A 24,279-nucleotide genomic window follows, 5' to 3' on the forward strand; every position below is an offset into this window, starting at 1 on the left:
TAATAAGCTACTCCAATACCTAGCAGTTTAAAACAACACATTTATCATCTTTCGGTTTCTGTGGATCAGCACATCTTAGCTGAGTTCTCTAGTGTAGGGATAGTGTTTTAAGAGGGTGCAGTCAAGGTACTAGCCAGGACCAGGGTCTCACTGAAGGCTGGACTGGGGAAGAACCCACTCCTAAACTCACTCATGTGATTGCAGGAGCATTGAGTACGTAGTGTGTTGGACTGAGGGCCTCAGTTCCCTGTTGGCTGTTGGCTGGAGGCTGGCCTTCAGTTCCTTGACCTGGGGGGGAGCTCTTCAAGAGCAACTCACAGGATGATAGCTTGCTTTAGAGTCTTCTAAGGTAGAAGTGTTATCTTTTCCTTTTATAAAATAATCACAGAAATGACATCCTCTGAAATTGCTATATTGGTTAGAAGCAAGTCATTGAAGGAGAAGGGGGTCACATGAGGCTCTAATACCGGGAGTGGGAGGTCTTTGGGATCCACATTAGAGTCTGCCTGCTGTGCTCATCTGTGGCCAGTTGCCTTCCTGCCAGCTGTGTTTGGATGTCCTGCAGACATTGCAAATGCATCAGACTGAACTCATATTCAACCTACTCTTCCTCTCTTACCCCAGACTTTTTCTCTATCAGTATTCCTCATGTTCATAAATGATACTACCATCTCTTCAAAACCTGAGAATCCTCCTGACTTCCCTCTCCTTATGCCTCCCCTTTGGACACCTAGTCCTGTCAATTCTACCAATCCCTTGTCTAATCCTCCTACTTCTCTGTATTTCCACTGAAGGCCTCATTAACCCCTTCACCACCTGACCATTAGGTCCTCTGCAGGGCTGCAGGTTTCCATTCATTCCTCTCTTCCTACCAGACTGAAGAGATTATCCTAAGCACATGAATCTAATTGACTAAAACCATTTGCAGCAAGCCTTTTTTGAGTCCTGCTGCCCCATCACAGCCCCTGATCCCACCTGACTTTCAGTGTCCCAAATAGGCCTGAGCCCCACCTGCCCACCTTGGTACCAGCTCAGTCATGTGCTGCTTATTGAGCTTCCTGTCTCTTCACGGTTTCTCTGCTCTTTGCTCTGACTTTCTGAAATCATCTCCCAAATAAACTATCTGTACCCGAGTCCTTGCCTCTGCTTTTGGAGGAGCATACAAACTAGATTGCTTTCAATGTCTTCCTGTCAGTTTTAGGACTAAGAACTACATTTTAAATGTGACCTACAAATTGCTGCATCATTTGACTGGGTCCTGTTTGCTTCAGCCTTGTCTCTTGTCACTGATCCCTTGCCTATTTTTTGCTTCGGTCTCTGCTTCTTGAACTCCTCAAATACCTTTCTGCTTAGATCCCTTATTTCAGGTGTCCACTTCATTTCTCCTACTAAATTATTCTCATCCTTCAGGTCTGGGTTGAAATATCTTTTCTTTTCTTTTTTTTTTAAAGAGAGAGTGAGAGAGGGAGGGAGGGAGGGGGGGAGGGAGGGAGAGAGAGAGAGAGAGAGAGAGAGAAGTTTAATATTTATTTTTTAGTTATTGGCGGACACAACATCTTTGTTTGTATGTGGTGCTGAGGATCGAACCCGGGCCGCACGCATGCCAGGCAAGCACGCTACCATTTGAGCCACATCCCCAGCCCTGAAATATCTTTTCATTAGAGAAGTGTTCCCTGATACCTAAGACTAGATTCCAACCCTCTGAGATCCATTCTCACATTGCCCTATGTCTTTTCTTCATAGCACTTAGTGCAGAAAATTATTGTTTACCTCCTACTACAACCATTAGTTCCAGGAGAGACATCTTTCTCATCACTTTACCCCTAGTGCCTACAAAGTCCCTACCACATAGAGGAGATAAATAATATTTACCATGAATAAAGGAATTGACCACTCAACCAGGAAACACTGTGACAAGGGAAAATGTGTTGGAGTGAGCTGGAGAGATGGAGGTTGGTTTGTAGTAACCAGCAGTGGGAAAGCTGTGTACCTTCTCTGTATCTTGCTCTCCTCACTTAGTCCATCTGTTTCACAGGGCAGCATAAAAACAAATGAGTGAGTATGACTGTGTTCCCATGAACTTTCCTTTATGGAAACTAAATTTTGATTGCATATAATTTTCACATATTACAAAATATTATTCATCTTTTGAGTTGTTTTCCCCAATTAAATTTAAAACGCAAATACCATTCTTAGCTCATCGATTACATAAAACAAATGTTGGGGTGGATATGTCCTGTGAGTCATTATTTGCCCACCCTGCACTAGAGGGTCTAGAACTGTGCTGTCCAATATATTAGTGAGCTACCATATACAACATTTAAATTTAAATTTAATTGAAATTAAAATTCACTTCCTACATTGCACTAGCCACATTCCAAGGGTTCAGTAGTCACAGATCTAGTGGCTACTATACCAGACAGCAGAGGACATTTTCACCAACACAGAAAGCTCTGCTGAACATCTCTGATCCAGACAGAAGCTGCCCGAGATATTTCCCTCCAGGACAAGTTAGCGTATTAGTAGTAGAGAAAGTCCAGGTTCTTTGCACTGTACCACATCATCACTGCTGGGCAATTTTGTGACTTAGGCTTGATTGTAATGTCAACATTTAACAACACTTTTTAAAATGTTGTTTTGGATGCTATATTATTTGGTAGAAATTGAAACCAACTTCAAGCAATATTGACTAGGTTCAGAATGAAAATGCTTTTTTTAAAAAAAAAGTTTATTTTGGGAAATAAGTATGCTGTTTCTTTCTTCTCTTCTAGAATGAAAAGAAAGTTTTATTCCTGGGAAGAATGCATGAACCTTCGGGAGGTTAAGGTATTTATTAACATATCAGGAAATAATTTTTGTTTGGCCAATTAAAATAGATTTATATTATCATTAGGTTTATAGTTGATATAGTCAGTCTGTTTGTATTTTTTTCACTAATGCTAACAATGTGGGCAAATGATACAGAGTGTTTTAGTCAGCTTTTGTATTGCTGTGACCAAAATACCCAACAAAAATAACTTAGAAGAGGAAAGTTTATTTGGGGCTCATGATTTCAGAGGTTATTAGTCCAGAGATGGCTGAATCCATTGCTCTGGGCCCAAGGTGAGGGCTCAGCAGAGGAAAACTACTCAGTTCCTGGTGAGGTCAAAAAATAGAAAGAGAGGAGGGGGAGGAGCTGCAGGACAGATGCACCCTTCCAAGGCACACCCCTATGATCCACCTGCCTACAGTTACCACCCAGTCAGTCCATTCACTAGGAAGGACTGATTAGGTTACAGTTCTCACAGTCCAGTTATTTCATCTCTGAACATTCCTGCATTAACACAGAAGTTTTGGGGGGAACCCTATATCCAAAACATAATATACAGCTATTAGCTGAACACAGAAGATTACTAGGTTATTGTATTAGTGAATGTACTGTTAATAGAAAGTTTTACCTTTAATGGAATACTTATGTCAATATATTTCAATACAAATAAGTTGAGTATTGATTTAGTGAATTATTGTTGCCTCTAAAGGTGATCATTGCTGGGACCTTACTTCTTTGTGTAGTGTTCTTCCTGGATATAACAGCAGTACCAATTTTAGTTTCTTGCTCTAATGATGTGTATTCTATTGTCTGTGGTGGAATTCTTGGATCAAGATGTGAGTTGTGTCAGCATTGCGTAGCATATTTCTTCACATTTACTCAGCCTTCCGACTGGGGTAATCACTCCTTTCCTTCTTCCTATTCCTTTTTATTTCTATTCTAATTCTCTTTTTTCTGTCCAAGTAGATTGACCACTTTGGTTTTGCATGTGTAGTTCTCTTTCTTGTGCACCTGAATGGTGTTTCATCCACTTAATCTTCTCATTCACCTCTATTAGAGATGCTAGTAGACACTGGAACCAGTTCTGCCTATTCTTCCAGGGGACTCCTGTACATTGAGGAAGTTTCAGGTTTAGAGCAAAGATCTGTCATCTCTTCCTATAAAGGGTCAGACAGTAGATCTTTTAGACATCATGGACCAAAAGGTCACATACGGGATATTATATAAGGATATATATAACAGGATTAAAATTTTTCACAAGATCTTCATTTATGAAATATAAAGTATAATAATAATAGACATCATTTTCTTATCTCATGATATCATTTTTTTGTATTCATCCAATGAGATGAATAATATTCTTTTGTGAGGAGACATTATATGGAACTTAATTAGGTTCAAAGTTAGTGTTTTCTGCTGTCAAATTCTTAGCTCATGGACCATACAAAAACAGGTGGTGAGCTGGATTTTCCCCATGGTTCAGAGTGTGCCAGCCTCTTGCCTACAGAGTATAAACTCTGGTAGATCCAAAAACATGAGATAGGAAAAAAAGGATGATCCAAGGACATTTTCTCAGTGACATGAAGCTCTGAGAGATATCCTTGGCTTAGATGCCAAACCTTTCCCTTTTTGTACAAGTAACAGTGTGTTAGTTTTCATGGAAGAAGATCACTCACACAAACAGCTTAGAAAACACAGCATCTTGGGGAAGCAAGTGACTGCTTGTCAAGATAGTTGAGGGCACTGCTCCTTATCTGGTGACCACCATCATTCCCTACTCTTATCTTGCCTGCACAGATGCTACATCTCCTGCAAGCACAGTCTTCCTCCCCACATCTGCCCCTGTTGATCCTCACACAAACTTACCAGCATTGGGCCAGAGCCAGCCATGGAATATGGAGGGGAGGGAAGGGAAGGAAGAAGGAGTAGAAAGGAGGTACCTTTCTTCATGTTCTTCATCCCTTCCTCCTTGCTGAAGTCCTTCTCTTCTGCTTGCTGAAGCAGAAGGGGATTGGAAAGGAGTCACTAGAGGACCTTGTTTCCATTTGTCCTGCTTAATTCCAGCAGCAAGAGGAAATGAAGAAAATTCTGCACTTTGGTACTCATTATACAATAGTTCCTTCTTCATCTCTTTTCTTTTGCATTTTCATCTGCCACCTATCCCCATGTGTACCTGTCAAGATTCTGTAGCTGATGACCTAATACAAGGACAGGAATCCTGGCTCTGTGATATCCCAGTGACATTTTTCTTTGAGCATTGTCTTACGAGGTGCTGTGGTGTTCCAGCTGCCATCCTGAGGTAGCAGGGAGCCTGCAGCCTGCCTACTGTGTTCCAGTGCTGTTTGTTTGTTTAACCATCTTAACATTTGATGCATTAGATCCTTGATCCACCAGTGTTCCCTCCCCATATCTTTAAGCTTTTCCTTTCCAATGACTTCTTCCCTCCAGTCTATAAGTATGCCCACCATTCTCCCCATTCCAAACAAATCTCAACTTTCTTCCTTCCTGGTCTTCCACCTCTTTCCTTTCTTTATCTTATGTTTTTTACTTCTCCCTTCAGTGAGCTTTACGTACTATTTACTTTTCAACCAAATTAAATCAGTCATCTTCCTCTGCAACTTTACCAAAGCTTCAAGATTCACCAGAACAACTCAATGTTTTTATATCTGGAACAGATATTATATTATAGTACAGTTTGACCCCTGCTCACTTCTCTAACCAGGTTCTTCCAGATAAGCCTCCTTCAGAGTCAAAATGGATGAATCTTATCCTTCAAGTCTGCAGCATAGAGTCTACTCCATTCCCATGCCTTACACAGAATAAGCTTTCCTTATGAGGACTCCTTCCCTCCCTATACACTTGTCTGGATGTAACTCTTATTTCAGTAACATCCTGGAGATGCTCTCAATGGCCACCCAGTTTTTGCTAATTACTCCTGTTTGAAATATTTCTAATGTTTCTATCATTCCTGTGATATGATAATTAATATGACTTTCCTAATTCTGTTACATGGATTTTTAATTTATGCACTGTCTTCCCAATTACATTGTTTGCCTCTTAAGAGCAGACACTGTGTCTTATTTATGCCTCAGAATATTATGGGGTCCAGTACATTGTAATTTTCTTTTATTTTTGGTACCAGGGATTGAACCAATGAATCACATCCCCACTCCTTTTTCATTTTGAGCCAGGGTCTCATTAAGTTGCTTAGGACCTTTTCTCAGTTCCTGAGGCTCGCTTTGAACTTGTAATCCTCCTGCTTCAGCCTCCCAGGTACATTATAGTTTTAGATCCATCCCTGTGGATCCATCCCTGAGGAGGACAGAATTGATTATATCCAACTGGAATTTTCATCCATGGGGACTGTCCCCACATGGACCACTTACTAGGTTTGCTTTGCTATGTATACTTCTCTGCTCTGATACAGGTGACCTGCCTCTACTGCTTCTTTGAAATCCTTTCATAAGCCAAATAAGGTGCTTCGTTCTAGAAATACATCTGTGTAAAGTTAATCATGTGAAGTCCTCCACACAAAGTTTATTCTTTTTATATTAGACTATAAGCCTCACTTAGAGACAAGAACTCTTGCCAGACACAGTGGTACACATCTATAGTTTCAACTATTCAGGGAACTGAGGCAAGAGGATTACAAGTTCTAGACCAGCCTTAGCAAATTAGCAAGACCGTGTCTCAAAACAAAAAAATAAGGGATGCAGATGTAGCTCAATGGTGAAACACCCCTGAATTTAATCCTAGTACCACCAAAAAAAAGAAAGAAAGAAAAAGAAAAAAAGAAAAAACAAGCAAGCAAGCAAGGAGAGAGAGAGAGAGAGAGAGAGAGAGAGAGAGAGAGAGAGAGAGAGCGCTGTGAGCCTCCCTTAGACTTGGGCCAGTAATTTGTGCTCAAAACAGACTTCAGGCTGAGAGCTAAAGGTACTGCAGTATTTACACAGAAATCTGTTCTAGAAAAGCTCTAAAATTGACTTTGTTTTCTCTAGATGAATTTGCCCTGAGGCTGCTTATCCAAGGACTATCTCCCCTACTGTTTGTGATGCATTTTAAGCAAACAGTCAGAAAAGAAGGCTACAGTCAGGAGAGTTAGTGAATGCTTAAAAGTTAAGCAATGTTTATGTTTGTTACTCATGGAGAACCAGGAATCCAACCCAACTAAAAGAAATAATCATCCTGGTTGGGTCATTCTGGAAGGATCTGGCCAAGACAGCTGAGAATCTGTGCCAGAGAAATGTCTTGGCATGAACTTGTCTTTGGGGAGAAAGTTCCAGAATAGTCTTATTGTGTCCTCATTCACTGACCATATTCCATCTCTCTTCCCAGCTGCTTGAAGTAACTTGATCATATTACACATTCCCAAACTCTGATCCCTTGAGTACCTTGTTACTGAATGTCCTTCCAGATTTGGAAATTCATTTTTTAACATTTCCATCTTTAAACATTTTTTTTCATTTTATAAAAGGGATGTTCTTTTAAATGAAATTCAAAGATAAAGAGGGCATTATAATTTGTTATTAATGGACTCACTGCTCTATGAGGAAAAGGCTGTTTGAACTAAAAGATTCATTTTACTGACCAGAGTGAACCTTGGAAGCTTCCTTGAAGGAGTTAGACTATCAAATTCTGATCATTCCAGGAGCAAACTGACAGTTGGGTGTCTCTGGATGTTGTGTATGAACAGGATTGCTGCTCACCAATACAGGTGTATTCACCACTAACAGAACTGATGATGCAAACAGAAAGAAGTGTACACCTGGCTGTGCTCACACGAACTCACAAAACGACACACGTGTGAGCATGAGTGACCATGTCGTGCACCATTTTCTGTAACCCCCTCTTAGTCCTCATCTACTGCCTGACTTTTTTATCTTTGCTCTTGGAAGCAGAGGAATTTCTCTCATCTTACTGCAGGTCCTTTCCCATAAGGTATCTCTTTCCTTCTCTGTAATTAAAACTCACATTGTAAGAAGGAGCCTTCTAGGTCTCATGGACACACGTGTCAGGCAGAAGTCAAGAGAATCAGGCTGTCAGCCTCAGTCTATTTGAGCAATATCCTATTTAAAGTCTCTGTACACTGTTAGCTGGTGATTTCAGCCCAAAGCAGCTGCATTCTCCAGTGCTAGAAAATTCAAAGCCTCAGCTTTCTTTATTGGTTCCCTTCTGGCTATTTCCACAGCCTGAATGAATTCCATGGTCTGGAGCGGGTGAGCCTAAAATAGCCCTGGCTTATTGCCGGGTGCTGGGTGCAGCCAGGAATACCAGTTACTAATGGAATGGAGACTTATCTTCTAGTCGGTTCATCAACATAGTTTTTCTGGGGGCTGGGGTTGGGGCTGTGGCTCAGTGGCAGAGCACTTGCCTAGCACATGTGAGGTCCTGGGTTCGATCCTCAGCACTACATAAAAATAAATAAAAATAAAGGCATGTTCTCCATTTACAACTACAAAAAATTTTTTAAATATTTTTTCTAGGTAAAGTTACTATTGATTTCAGAGAAAAACTGGTAATTACATTAAGAATAAAATATAACTTATGGCATGTGTGTCTGTGGTTCTAAAATTAGGCGTTTCTTCCTGAGCACACATAGGATTAATTTTCTTTTTCAACAACAGATTTTCTCTAATTTTTTTTGTGTTTTTCTTCTTCATGTTTTAGTCACTGAAGAAGCTTAATCATGCCAATGTAGTAAAATTAAAAGAAGTTATCAGGGAAAATGATCATCTTTATTTTATCTTCGAGTACATGAAGGAAAATCTTTATCAGCTCATTAAAGAAAGGTAAAACCCTTTGGTCATCATGATCTTAGAAACAAATATTGCAAAGTGGATGTGCTTTCTTTCTCCTTTTGATTATCTCAGTCTCCCAGTTATTTGTCTGGTCATTTAAAGGTCAAGCTACTGGGCCTCTGGGAAGTTGCTCTCAGGGCAACAGTTTCAGATTTTAAAAGATTTAATCCCCCAAAGAAGCTCACAGAGCTTACAGACTGTCTGCAATTCTGCCTTCCCACAAGGATGTATGGGCAGAGCAACTACAAGTTGGGGTGGACACAGCTTCATTTATTTTGAGACCTCTGTTGAAAAGTTCTAGGTTTATTTTAGCTCCTGATTTGCTACAGTGCTTAGGTGCTTGCATGTTGGGAAAGGGAGTCTAATAAAAAACTTACCTGCTATGATAATTTTGAACTTTGAAAGTAGACTGTATAGAACCTCTTGGGCACATTTTCTTGGTGGCAAAGTGAATGCCATCCAGAGCATCCCTTTGGGGACTTTGAGTGAACAAATACCACCTCGATTGTCAACAACAGCACGGGGGCTGTGATGTTTGCCTACCAGAAAAATATGTTAGCATCCATTACAGCTCATAAGGGCTTTATCTAAAAGACCTCAAACTGTTCCCACTAAAATTTTTTTAAAGTTTTAATTTATAGCACGAGAAACTTTGGGGTTTTTATATGTTACATTGGAGGGATTTCTGGTATTGTAAATTTCTTCATAATATAACTGAATATATTTGATGTTTATAAGGTATCTCCCTTGTATGGACAAATGATTGTTTTTCTTTGGTATTTATTATAAAACAATCTGACCAAAAATTAGTATACCAGCAATTTTTTAAAAAATTTCTTACTATGTAATCAAAAAGATATGGATGCAGGAGTTTCTTTTTAATACATAAACCCAGATTTATAACTTCGTATTCCTCTATCCCATACAGAAACAAGTTGTTTCCTGAGTCTGCTATAAGGAATATCATGTATCAGATATTGCAAGGACTTGCATTTATTCACAAGCACGGTAGGTGATGGATGTGAAGCATTGTGCGTTAAAATAGCAGTGAAATATCATCAAGTAGAAGATGTAGGAAGCACTAGTGTCTTTTGTAACTAACCCTCAGAAAAGGCTGAAGAGTCAAGAGGCTGATAATGAATTTTGAAATATATTATCTTATGGAACTTTATTTCTGAGTTTTCTTCAATTGTCATGTCCTTGTGTTTTTACTCTTTTTTTAAAAAAAATTTATTACTGCATTTTAGTTATAGGTGATAGTGGAATTCATTTTGACATATTCATCTATGCATGTCATGTTTTTGTTCTTCAAGTTTTAACATTATGATTGTTAGTTTAGACCTAAGAATTATCCTGACCAGGTATATTAATAAGAAACTTCGAATTAGAATTCTGAGACATTTCAGGTGTTATGTTCAACCCACTAACATCCCTCCCTTGTCGCTTCTCATTTTTCTAAGCTATTTGTATTTCAGTTTGTTTTGAAAGGGTTTAAAAGTGAAAGTGGCCTAACATACCATTTGTGTGATACAGGAAAATAAAATAAATTAAAAATTAGCAAAATGGGGGCTGGGGATGTGGCTCAAGTGGTAGCACACCCGCCTAGCATGCGTGCGGCCCGGGTTCGATCCTCAGCACCACATACAAACAAAGATGTTATGTCCACCGAAAACTAAGAAATAAATATTAAAAATTCTCTCTCTCTCTTTTTAAAAAAAAAAATTAGCAAAATGAAGAAAGAAGCAAAAGCAAAATAGGGCATAGATAGCCAGGCGTGAGTTTAATCCTTAAGATGCATATTAGCAACTTTTATTTCAGTAGAAGCAGGCCACATATTTGGTTCTGAGCTTCATTTCATATCAAGCAAAATGTGAAACTTGACCAATTAAAACATATATTATTTCCCTGAGGTAAGAACAGATCAGTTGCATAAGAGAAGCAGAACTACTCTTTTTTTTTTTCTCCTGGGTGCTAGAGATTGAACTCAGGGGCACTCAACCACTGAGCCACATCCCCAACCATATTTTGTATTTTATTTAGAGACAGGCTCTCACTAAGTTGTTTAGTGCCTCGCCCTTGCTAAGGCTGGCTTTGAACTTGCCATCCTTCTGTCCCAGCCTTCGGAGGAGGTGCTGGGATTATAGGCAAGAACTATTCTTGATACCAAGACCAGAGAGAAACTTGACCCTTTAGAGGGATAGTATGTTACATGACTTTGTAGAAAACATAGTGATGGCTGTGTAGGGCAGCTTTGTGTCATATTCCTCAATGTAGGCTAATTAGATCACCTGATTAGAGACAACAGGGATGATCCATTAGTATGGGGAGAGATTTAGACTATCTAGAGGAAAAGACAACTCTGTATGCGTCAGGAAATTCTCTATTTTGATTTTTCTTCTTAGCTGAACTTTTGAAAGTTTTTAAGCAGCAATGAGTTTGAGGCTGTAGTATCTAGCACCTACCTAGGACTTGGCTGGTCTTTGTTACTAACTGAATGCAGAACCCACATGGGGTTAGATCAATAACCATGTGAACACAGAGCTGCCAGATGGACGTATCTATGGATGGAGCCAGAAGTCCTCTGAGAAGGTCATCTGAGGTCATTTAAACATACAGACAGATGGGCAAGTGACTGATTTTGCACAGGCCGAATACATTCACTGTTAGTCTGAACATGTTGTTGGTGTTGCAAAAACTGCACCAACAAATGAGTTTTGTTAACTCAATAAGGTGACTGAATTGAAACCCTTTGACAACACCATCAGTTTAGATTTGATGTAAATTGGCAGTGAGGAGAAAAGTCTTGTGTTGCACAGGTGGCACAGTGCATCTGGGATCATTACCAGCTTTCTCTTCACCCCTTAAGTAGCCCCTCACAGAGATTAAATGGAACACAAATGGCTAAACACAGGCTATCCACGCAAATCCCTGTCAGCCTCAGACAAGTGCAGAGTGGTCAGCATGACCCAAGCAAGACTGAGTTAAATCATGAACCAGTTCTAGTAAAAAGCATCTAGTACAATTCACCTGTGATTCATTCCACTGATATTCATGCACATTCACTTTGGCCTTTGTCCATAAGCAATCACAGGAGATAGTATGAATTTGCAAAACACTAAAAACTTCTGACATGTTGTCTTAGAGACAAATAGAAGGGCACTTACTAAATTTAAGAGCTCAAGGAAAAGAAATGATGAGACGTCAAAGGGGTTTTTCAAAAGACAAAGGTCAACCAGCTTGCTTTCAGGTGGGTTGATCACAGCGTTTTGGCTCTTCAGACTGTTTGCTCAGTACTAGAAACCAAGTGGACCTAAAGGAAAGTCACTATTCTTCAGCTTTCTTTTCTTTTCCTTTTTGCTACTTGTCACAAGACTCAGATATTTGTTGCCAGGAAGAACTTGCAGGCTTTCATTCAGGTCTTTACCTAATCAAATGGATATCTATATGTCTGTATACATATATAGAGAGATTGATTCCCCACTCCCCATTTTGGGGATTGAATCTAGGGATGGTCTACCACTGAGCTACGTCCCCATCAGTGAGATGGAGTCTCAGTAATTTATTGAAGCTAGCCTGGAACATGTGATACTCCTGCCTCTGCCTCCTGAGTTGTTGGGATTATAGGTATATGACACCACTACTGGTTAGAATCCGTATCTATATACAAACACATACACACCACACATAGCCCCCCAAATACATGTGTATGCATATATATATGCATCCCATCCATATGACCACATAGTTATATGTATCTACATATATACTCATCCCATATATACAAGTATACATGCATGTACAAACATATATATATATTTAAAATAAAATTTAACACCATTTATCAAAACAATCCTTTGGAACTGTGTCCTTGCATGCCTTAGACACTTGCACTGTGTAGAAATGGTTCAAGGGAAGGCTCAGTTTATAGAGAAGATCAGACCTCTGCTTTTATAACCTTAGTACCTTTGCCATTACCAAAGATTCTTTTGGACACTTTTCCCTGGCAGTCGTGTATATAGTTCTACTTTGAGCTTAATAAAGCTTCATCGGTTACCTTATTTATCTCCTCCCAACTTCTCAGGTAAAGAGAACAGATGGTGTCTGTTCCTATCAAAGAAGTGGAAACTGAAGTTCAGAGAGGCTTAAAAATCAGAGGTTCCATGCAATAGAGTGTTAGAGTTCAGATCGTCTGTGCCCATCTGCCATGCTTCACTAGAAAAACCTGTCTGTTCTCAAAGAGAACAAGAGAGTATGAGATGAAGAAAATAATGATTTTAAATGGGATTGATACTAATTGTACAGGTCCTGTCTCATGGTCATTGATAAATGATTTTTAGAAATTCATATGGCTTTCAAATGGTATTGACTTGACTTTAGCTAAGTTTGAATGCATTTCTGTATTATTTCTTTCCTCCAGTGATGGGAAAAATATCTAAAGCACTTCACAGAGTTGTCTTGTGAGTCTCAGACTCTTCCCTGGTAGCTCGTTCTCACTGTAGGAAGGTACATTCTGTCCCTGGGGAATAGACTCCTCTGAGAGGGAAGAACAGCACTGCAGGTAGTTGCTATGGCCGTATTTCATGTCACTGAGTATTCCCCCCGCCCAGTGGGAATGAATACACAGCTCTACTTGGTACTGATTGAACAATGTCAAAGCATACATACTTTGAAGAAATTAAATAACTAAAGCAAACTAGCCATTTCATCCTTGACCTGCCCTTATAAATATCCAGGTCATACTTCCCCATGCAGGTAATAGAAATGCACTAGGTGGTTTGGAGGACAAAGTTTTGCCCCAAGAGGTGGTTCTCTGCTTCTTTGTCTTACTACTATCTGGCTGAGCATGACTTATACACAGTTCTTTACATTTCTGTGCTTGCAGTTCTTATGGTCTTCTAGGGAAAACAATTATTGGTGTAAATTCAGTATTTATCTAAAATTAAAACATCTACAGCAGGAAGGTGGGCTACATAAATTCATGGAGTTTAAATATTCTCTGGTCATTTCCGTATGTTTATATCAAATTCATTAATGAATTAGAATCCCTTAATGAATTATAACAGTGTGGTACAGGGAAAAGCCTTGAGTTTTCCTTGCCCATTTGTTATCAACAAAAAAAGTCAGCACAACAGATTTTCTGCCAAGATGAAAGGGAAAATTCCTTTGTTGTTCAACTGACATGCAGCCTCCTGAACTTAAATTGTAGGTCTGTTCCCAGTTTTGAACAAGAAGGCTCTTATCATAACAGCACTCTGCTGTGGTGTGATCTCTGAATTACCCAGCTATAAGGATTTCCATTGTCAATTAGGAATCCAGAGGAAAAAATGGTCCCATTGTTATGGCCATATTATGCTCATCAGCAGAACACATATCCTGCTAGGAATCAGATCAGAGTTGTCCTGCTACCGTAACAATGTTAAGTGGGATGGATACTAATTGTGCAGGACCTGTCCCATGTTCATTGATAAATGATTTTTTAAAACTTTTATGGATTTTGTTGGTTGACTTTGGTTAAGTGCATATGTACCTGCTTATTATTTCTTTTCTTCAGTAATGAAAACAAAATACCTAAAGCCCATCACAGTTGGAGCACATCAGTAGCCTACAACCCTTAATTCTTAACTGCAAAAAAAGATGGTTGTATGCTTGTGCATTCTGACAGATTGTTCGGCAGGTAAAATGAAAAAATTTTTTAATGCTAATACTAATAATGACTAGTTCTTCCAAGGTGCTGATGTGCCAAGCACCACATTAAAAGCTTTATAAATATATTTAATACTGTAAAACAACCCCATGACATATGTGCTATTTTCCCTCCAGGTAGGGAAACTGAGACAAAGTTAAGTGATTTTTTTTTTAGTCAGTTAGTAACAGCATTGGGATTTGAAATCAGGTAACCTGGTAGGTCTGTACACTTAACTCCTAAGCTGTTTTGCTTTTTACATGAAAATAGTAATGTTTTGTTAAAACAGAAAAAAATCACTTTGTATGACATAAGGGTCTTATACTTTTAATTCTAAGAGATAGAACTCAGGGGCATAAGGCTAGTAAAAGCTAATTGTGATCTTATTCAGTAATTAAGAGGGTTAGATATTCTACAGACATATCCATGAATGTATCATAAAGGCTTATACCTGAAGACTGTATAATAGGTATAACATATGTCAACTGACAGTTTTCAACAGTCACTTTTTAAGAGTCTTTTGCAATTAATGTTTTTCCTTACCATTTTCTCTCTGATTGTTTTAGAGGGAAACAATTAGGAATGCAAAAGGGAAGCTGCTTAGAAGGATGTGTGGGGTCTTGGGATCCTCATTCTCCTCATTTCACTGGTGCACATGTTCTCTGAGGAAGGAGGATGAGAGGACTTAGTGAGGACAGAGGATAGAGCCTGTCTGTGGGAGGAAGAGGCTGATATTTACAGGAGCACACTCAGGTGGATACGGAGTACCCAGTCAGGAGCATGAGGATGATGCTCCTCCAAGTACAAATCAACGTGATAGGATGAACTGAGCAGGGAGAAGACATGGGTTTGTTGAGGTGGGTGTTATAGATGGAGTTGCCTTGGGGTGGGAGAGGCTGGAGGATAGTGAGTCATTATAAGAGAAATACCACGTTATTTTGGAAATAATAATTGCCCCAATTAGAGGAAAACAAAGAAGGAAAAACAGCATTAATCTGGTATAGAGAGGACCAAAACTATAGACCATGATTTAGCTGTATGGAAAGAGTGGAGCTTGACACTGATAGAGCTATGACACATTTCTTGGTGAGACTGTGAATAATTCATCTACCCCACCCCCTCCATGACTCAGTTTTCCCATCTGTTCAGTAAGAAAATGGTTTCTGCCATTTCTTTTTTACTGGAATGTTTTTAATGCTCTGAGTTTCTATAAACCCTGGCCTCACAGTTCATATCTTTTCAAGGGTCACTGGAATCCTCCTAGTTGTATTCACAAAGGTCATTCTTGAATAACTATTCTTTACACATTCTTCAGCCATGTCTAGGATGGGAGCATCTAGCCAGGCCTTCTGGGAGCTGGAGGGTGCTCTGAAGAACAGAGGGTCCAAACACAATGACTCAGTTATACCGAAGCTTAGAACAGACATCGCCCACTCTGGGGGATGGGGATAAACTTTATTTAATTAGGCTGATAATAAGTCATTCAAATTTGTCCTATCAGAAATTCTTTTCTTTCATTTTAAAGGCCATTCCTGACTAATATTGAATTACTCTTTGTACTTGTCAAGTTGACAGCCTCAAACTTGGTTCTTAATGTAATTTAGGTTTGATTTGCTATTAATTTGATTAGGATACTTTAAGGAATTGGTATATGGAAGGCTATTAGGTATATTATCAGATGTCAAGATGAAGAGTAAAGCAGTGACCTGTACATATAATTTTATGGTATACATACAAACATACATACACACACATACATACACACACACACACACACCCCTATGCTATAACAATCACCAACTTTTTGTACCTGTCTCTGTGTAGCCCAGGGCTGTCTCCTTTGATCTCATCAGTGCCTTGGGTTATGAAAAAGCAGCAGCCCTGTGGTGAAAAGAAGAACTTTCTCCTCTCATTTGTGTCCATCTTGAATTTATTTGATAAGTTCTGTATCTCCATCCTCTTATGTGTGAGCTAGATTATAGGCTCCATAACCATATTCATCTGTCCATCTAAGCTAGCTGTTGCCCTGCAGATCCCTCACTATACCATAATATTGTCCATGTGGCACTCGACCCAATACTAAGCCCTGTTTTCTTCAGAATGATAAACAGAGAGGAATGTCTTTTCACTATAACACTGTTGCTTCCCATGGTACATTACACATAGTGCATTTTCACATGTGACCACATCACAGTTGCCCTTTCCCTAGGACAGAGACAGTTTTTGGAAAATGACCTTGACTAACAGATTTAGTCCTGCTGGAACTCCCTCTGTGGCATGCGAATTCAGCTCTGCGCCCTCACTGTCTCCACACTGCTTCAGAGCCACTGATTTTCTTTCTCAGTCATCGGTTCCTGTCTTGTGAGCCTTCTTCCTTGCACTCTGCCCCCAGCTCTGCTCTGCTGTCCATTGACCCTGCCTTCTTGGCCCAAGTATATATATTCAGCTCCTTCATGTTCCCTACAAAGCCCACACAAATCCTTTGTTTAATCAACAAGAATTTATTCTGAGACCACCATGCTCCTGACCTTGTGTTAGGCATTCAGTAGAAATATAAATGTGGCCTCTAATGTGCTTCTAATTTAAGAATAATGGTTAACATATCTAAAAATGACAGAGCTCTAAAGAAGTTCAGAGGGAAGGCCTATTGTATGCACAGAGGCATAAAGAGAACTAAGAACCACAGGCATTTGGGTTGCTTCTGAATTCACACAGCTGATCTGTGGATTGCCTGGCACAGCCCCTCTGAATATTTCTTGCTAGAATAAAGGAACAAAGAAGGCTAGCATGTTAGAAGGACTTCGTGGAAGCAAGGAAATTCAAAATAAGTCTTGAAGAATGGCAAAGTTGGGATTGTTGCAGACAAAAAAGGAGCAAGAGTACAATAATATTAACCAGAATAAATGCAACAAACTTAAAGGGAATGAAGAATTTTACTTGATTGGAACACATTTTATACAAACTGATGAAAAGTGTTAGAAAATACATTTATCTGTTTAGGGGGAATAAAAGGAGTACAACCTTGATAAATAGTCTTAAAAAATGCAATGGAAGGTGTTTTTGTCTGTGTGGATAGGAGCATGGCAAGGTAAAGATGGTGCCTAAGTAATCAGCATGTGTGGGGATCCAGTAAAGCTGGAGCTAGGCGAGCGTGTAAAAACACAGTGAGACAGAGGCAGACAAGAGAGCAAGTGTTGGGGAGGCTTGAATGGGTAGACAGGGATGGATAGGGGATACTGCAATGCAAAAGGTACCACAATCCCATCACTGTCTGTGGAAGGATGGACTCAGTATGACTACAAGGTATCTAGCAATTTCATCAAAGATTTGAGAAGGAGAGATGATTTGGAAGAGGAAAAAAACAGTTTGCCCAAGCAATACAGGGGTATCAGCTTGCTATGAGAGGAGTAGAGATGGCATGTTAGAGATGTAAATTATCAGCACAGAGGAGGTCTAGGAGTCGTGTAGGTCTTCAGTGATGGCTATTAATTTCTCTCATAATGTGCTGGTTAGTCCAGCTCTCACAACATTGCTAATGGTGGCATATAATAGTGCATCAATTGAGCTGTATTTCCAGTTTGGGCATCCGGTTGAGATTTAGCATCACACTGAATGCTATCCATGTTGGTAAGACAGTCAGAGAGTGGGTAAAAATTGCTGATCACTAGGTGTTTGAGAAAACCTAGAAGGCTGTCATGGTGAATATCTCCTGCCTGTGCCATCAGAGCACCACTGCAGCTGACATGGGCTTTTCATTTGATGAGATTCCTTTGCCTTTCACAATGTGAGCTACAGGTACACCTCTGTACTTCATTAGGCAAAGTAATAAGCACTTAACATTTAAACATGTGTCACAACATGCATTGGAATTTCAGGCATGAGTAGATTATATTCATAAATCCTTTGTCTTTTAGAAAAAAATTTTAACTGTGATATAAACTCAATACCCATTAAGACTGTTTTCTTTTGAAATTGTTTCAATCTCAATTTTTTTTTTCCTGACTGATTTGGGCAAAGTAGGAATGGTATTTTTCCCTTGAGTGACAGTTTGTTTTACAAAGTTATCTCAGTTCATGGGTTTTGGTATTTTAAGTGAAGTTTTCTCTTATAAAGAAAAATATTTTACAAGAAGTTGATCAACTTTTAGGTGATTTTGCAAAGGTAAATGATTGAAGTCCTGTGAGAAGACCAAAACTTTGTACGTTATTGTGGATAGATGCATAGTCTTTGGTATCATATCAGGGTGCTTTATGAGAAGCGGTTATGAGAAGAGTAGTACGGCTGCAAAGAGTAATGCAGCAGACTTGCATTTGGATTCTTCTTTGTTCCTCCAGGCTTTTTCCATCGGGACTTAAAGCCTGAGAACCTCCTCTGCATGGGACCAGAACTTGTGAAAATCGCAGACTTTGGATTGGCCCGAGAAATCCGATCAAGACCTCCATACACAGACTACGTGTCTACCAGATGGTGAATATTTTTTTTTTCAAAATTACTGAAGAGCACTTATTTTAAAAGATACCATTCTAGGGAGGGTTGACTGTCAATCATAAACAGTGACTTTTCACAAGAGGAGGAGTGCAGTCTGAAACACTGGTTTGTAGGTGTGTTGGCACTGGACACAGTTAAAAACTTGGATGTACATAATTTTTAAGGAAATCCATCATGCTCCTCCATAGTATGAATAAGATACTATATATAGACCTTCCTGAGGACAGTTTCATAAAGGAGTCATAAAAGATTCTCCAAAGACCTATTTGAAAGACTATTTTATTGCTATTGCTAAAACTTTCAGACCCCAGGAGCTGATATACAGCTTGCCATGATCAAGAAGTATCTCCCACATGCTTTATTTTCTCTTTTTCTTTCTCTCCTGGCTCTCTTCCTCTCAAAGATGCTATAGAGAAGACTCTTATAGAGAAACGCTCAGTAGAAAATAATGTGAATAGAGAAGCAGCCATGGCAGAAGCCAAATCCTCTAAAAGTTCATTTACCACACTGAACTAGAAAGAAAACAAATATATAAATTTTGCTGAGAACTGCTTGCTATTTAATTTCTGGCCAGTGGAAGTGATAGCTCTCAGTTAACTTTGTCCCTCCAGGTACAGGGCTCCAGAAGTTCTCCTGAGGTCTACCAACTACAGCTCCCCCATTGACATCTGGGCTGTGGGCTGCATCATGGCAGAGGTGTACACCCTCAGGCCACTCTTCCCTGGGGCCAGTGAAATTGACACGATATTCAAAATTTGCCAACTGTTGGGGACACCAAAAAAGGTAATGATATGAAACAAAGGCCTGTGGGCCAAAGCCAATGACGTCTCATCCCTTCCCATCTTCTCCACTTTGGACTTCCTGGCAATGTTCCCTGAAATTTCTCTATTTCTGTGCCTTGCACATGCACTTTGTCTGAGTGACTGTCTCTGTGTGACCAATTCCCGCTTTTCTTCTAAGACTCCCCATCTCCCTCCTCCACCACTGTTTCTCCAGTCTCATCTTCATCTTCTGCTGTGTTCTGCATTATTAGTGTAATTATCTGTTTATAGATCTCTCTTGGACCATAAGCTCATTCAGAGCAAAGATTTGTCTTGCATTTATTTATGTCCCAGCACCATTATTGGTATGAGCTAGACCCTCAAAAAAATTTTTTAATCATTTACATGAATCATTATTGTCACTTCTTCAAGAAGGTTTCCAAAGTCCCCTGCTGGCATTTGTCCCTCCTCTGCCCATCTGTAGCTATACCTTTCTTTTGTCTTTTTTTACTCTGTATTATTGTGCTTTTAAATAAATGACCTATTTTCTCTATTAAGGACAGTGATATTCTTCTTCTTCTTCTTCTTCTTTTTTATTTATTTATTTTTTTTGATTGAGCCCAGGGTTACTTAACCAAGGGACAGTGATATTCTTAAGTGTAGGATTTATATTGAATTATTTTTTTATATTCAGTAACATTAAATGTTCACTCAGAAACCATCTAAGTGAATGGATGTTTTAAGATATACATAGTGCCACTTGGCTTTAGAAAAAAAGAAGTGGGGGAGGTAATGATATATCAGGATGTATCTTACAGAACAATAGTTTTAGAACTAGAAGGAACCTTAAAGACCAGTTGCTCAGCACTTTCTGTTATTTGTTCTAGCATTCAGAGTCCTACAGGTTTGAAACATGAAAAAGTGGGGAGCCAGAGATGGGGTAGAGCAGCTCTCTTTACCACTTGTTTCCTCAGCATGTGTATTTCAAATCATCATGTTGGAGATAAAATAATATGAAGGGTTTCAAACATTTAACTAGGAGATTGAGGCAGGAGAATTGCAAGTTCAAAGCCAGTCTCAGCAAAAGCGAGGCACTTAGCAACTCAGTGAAACCCTGTCTCTAAATAAAATACAAAATTGGGCTGGGGATGTGTCTCAGTGGTCGAGTGCCCCCAAGTTCAATTCCTTGTACCGAAAACAAGAACAAAACAAAACAAAAAGACATTTAACCAGGACAAGGTGTTTTGTTTTATTTTGTCTTTTCCCCACAAATATCTCATTAGCAATTTCTAAAAGCTTTGTCTCCTGGCACACAGTTGGGGAAATACTAATTTGGTACAAACCCCAAATTTCAAGAGATGGATTATCTTACGTAAAGGTCATAAAACAATTTGGTGTGTCTCTTCTGCAATTCCCCAGAATTCGTGTTCTTCAGAGTCTCTTCGATGTGACTGTGTGTCTCATCACATACACTGCTGCCTGCTCTCACAGTCACTCTGGCAGGGCAGTGTCATGATTGCCTGTCCAGATGGGCACACTTGAGACACAGTGATTAGGTGAGAAAGACTTTCTGTTTTTTTCTTTTTTCAGACGGACTGGCCTGAAGGCTACCAACTTTCAAATGCTATGAACTTCCATTGGCCCCAGTGCATACCCAATAACCTGAAGACCCTGATTCCGAATGCTAGCAGTGAAGCAATTCAGCTCCTGAGAGACATGCTTCAGTGGGATCCCAAGAAACGGCCAACAGCTAGTCAGGTTTTTCCTCCATTTTCTGCCTTCTGATGCATTTCTTACGAAGTTCATATCTAACTCTGATTTCACATGGGAAATATTTAATATTATGGGTGAAAAATTGTATTGAATACCACTAGTGGTACACACATAAGAACTTTAAATAGCTTGAAACTTACAGTGTATAATTAAAGAGGTTAAGGTTAAACAATCTTGTTGCTTTGAAAAATGGCATATATTCACAGGATACATCACTATATATGTACAAATTAAAATAAACAGATATATGTATCTGGTCTTTGGAAAATGTTTTTAAACATATTCTCTATGAGTTAAGATTAGAAAGTAATTTAATGGTTATCAACCATCACTGGTTGTTGAAAGGTAACCTCAGACCTTGAGAGAATGACAGATGGGATGAAGTCAGGCTGAATATCTGCAATTCCTATTTTGTAGCACTTTATGGTTTATAAACTCTTGAATATATTTTATATGATTTTTAACCTGATGAGGACTCCATGAGATAGGCATTTTTGTTTTTACCTCCATAGGTGAGAAAACTGAATCTCAGAAAGTTTAAGTGATTTGCCCTGATTGCTCATCCAGTAACTAGTATGGAGAGTGCGGCCAGCTGCAGTCCTGTAGTGCAGATGGCAGGTCTCTGAATGACTTCATGCCTCCTGGCTTCTCACCCACCCTCCCCTAAGCCACTGTGAATTAGATTATGAAGAGCAGCCAAAAGAGATGTGATGCTGTGAGCTCTGACCCCTCACCTGCCTACTGCAAACCTCCTGTTGACTTAGTTGTACCTGACCTTTTCTCAACTGGTCTCATGACAATTAACGCTGCTCAGAGAATCGAATGAATAACAGATTCTTTTTTTTTTTATTTGTTATTTTTCAATATACATGACAGTAGGGTATATTTTGACATACTATGCATACGTGGAGGATAACTTTCCATTTTGGACCAGGGATTGAACTCAGGGGCACTTGACCACTGAACCACACCCCTAACCCTATTTTGTATTATATTTAGAGTCAGGGTCTCACTGAGTTTCTTAGCGCCTCACTTTTGCTGAGGCTGGCTTTGAACACACTATCCTCCTGTATCAGCCTCCCAAGCCACAGGAATTACAGGCATGCACCACTGTGCCCAGCAACTTCCCATTCTTGTGGTTGTGCATGATATAGAATTTCACTGGTCATGTATTCATATATGAACATAGGAAAGTTATGTCGGATTTATTTTACTGTCTTTCCTAATCCCATGCTCCCTCCCTTCCTTTCATTCTCCTTTGACTACTCCATTGAATTTCTGTTCTCCCCTCCCCTCATGACTTTAGTCTGTGTTAGCATCCACATATCAGAGAACATTTGGCATTTGGTTTTGGGGGGACTGGCTTATTTCACTTCACATGATAGTCTCCAGTTTCATCCATTTACCAGCATTTCATCCATTTACCATGATTTCATTCTTCTTTAGGGCTAAGTAATACTCCTTTGCGTATGTATACCACATTTTATTTATCCATTCATCTGTTGAAGGGCACTTAGGTTGGTTCTATAGCTTAGGTATTGTGAATTGAGCTGTGACAAACATTGATGTGGTTGATTTTAAGTCCTTTGGGTATATACCGAGGAGTGGGCTACTGGGTCAAATGGTGGTTCCATTCCTGGTTTTCTGAGAAATCTCCATACTGCTTTTCAGAGTGGTTGCACCAATTTGCAGTCCCACCAGCAATGTATGAGTGTACCTTTGTCTCCACTTCCTCACCAACATTTATTGTTACTTAATAATTGCCATTCTGACTCAAGTGAGATAAACTCTTCAGTGTAGTTTTAATTTGCATTTCTCTAATCGCTAGAGATGTTGAACATATTTTCCTATATTTGTTGACCATTTGTATTTCTTCTTCTGTGAAATGTCTGTCCAGTTTCTTTGCCCATTTATTGATTAGGTTATTTGGGTTTTGGGTGTTGTTTTATCCTGGAGATTAATGTTCTACCTGAGGTGCAGGAAGCAAAGATTTTCTCCAGTTCTGTGGACTGTCTCTCACATTCTTGATCATTTCCTTTGCTGTGAAGAAGCTTTTTAGTTTGATATGATCCCACTTATTGATTCTTGATTTTACTTCTTACACTTTATAAAGGAATCTTATTGAAAAAGTTGGTTCCTAAGCTGATGTGATAGAGAGTTGGGCCCACATTTTCTTCTAGTAGGCTCAGGGTCTCTGGTAATGCTAGGTCCTTGAGCTACTTTGAGTTGAGTTTTATGGAGGGTGAGAGACAGGGGTTCAATTTCATTCTGCTACATATGGATTTCCAGTTTTCCCATCACCATTTGTTGAAGAGTCTATGTTTTCTTCAATGTATGTTAATGTGCCTCTGTCTAGTTAGAGATAACTATGTTTATGTGGGTTTGTCTCTGTGTCTTCTGTTCTGTTCCATTGGTCTTCAAGTCTGTTTTTGTGCCGATACCATGCTGGTTTTGTTACTATAGCTCTATAGTACAATTTAAGGTCTGGTATTGTGATGCCTCCTGCTTCATAAGTGAACAATTCTAATCAGAGATGGTTTGGTGGGATATATAAAGAAAATGATAATGTGATGTTAGAATTGGTGGTAGTTGGAGAGATGATAGTTGTGAGAAAAATGAAGGAGTGCAGAAAAACACTTTCCCAAGGACTCAATGAAGAAATTGCTATAATCTGGTGCCCCAGGACTCTGACTCACTCAAGAGAGTTGGAAAGCTTTCTGAAATGTCCCTCTTGTGGTAACATTCACAAACAGCTTTAGGGCAGAAAGAAAGATTGCTGATGAACCACTTTTTAACTATATATATATATATATATATATATATATATATATATATATATATATATATATATATTTCACCCCAGGGATTGAACCCAGGGGTACTTTATCACTGAGCCACATCCCTAGTCCTTTTTACTTTTAATTTTGAGACAGGCTTTCAAGAAGTTGCTTAGAGCCTCACTAAGTT

General features: G+C 39.3%; 1 protein-coding gene across 1 annotated transcript in view; it reads left to right on the plus strand.

The window, feature by feature from the left end:
* Positions 1 to 24,279, plus strand: part of Cilk1 (ciliogenesis associated kinase 1) — a 38,383-nt gene that overhangs the window by 595 nt on the left and 13,509 nt on the right. The window contains exons 2-7 of the mRNA XM_076858589.1: positions 2,772 to 2,826; positions 8,477 to 8,598; positions 9,536 to 9,615; positions 18,625 to 18,757; positions 19,390 to 19,561; positions 21,130 to 21,297. Coding sequence (XP_076714704.1) covers positions 2,772 to 2,826; positions 8,477 to 8,598; positions 9,536 to 9,615; positions 18,625 to 18,757; positions 19,390 to 19,561; positions 21,130 to 21,297 — 730 coding nt within the window. The remainder of the gene's footprint in view (positions 1 to 2,771; positions 2,827 to 8,476; positions 8,599 to 9,535; positions 9,616 to 18,624; positions 18,758 to 19,389; positions 19,562 to 21,129; positions 21,298 to 24,279) is intronic.

This window comes from Callospermophilus lateralis, chromosome 6, assembly GCF_048772815.1.
Source record: "Callospermophilus lateralis isolate mCalLat2 chromosome 6, mCalLat2.hap1, whole genome shotgun sequence".
Lineage (NCBI taxonomy): Eukaryota > Metazoa > Chordata > Mammalia > Rodentia > Sciuridae > Callospermophilus > Callospermophilus lateralis.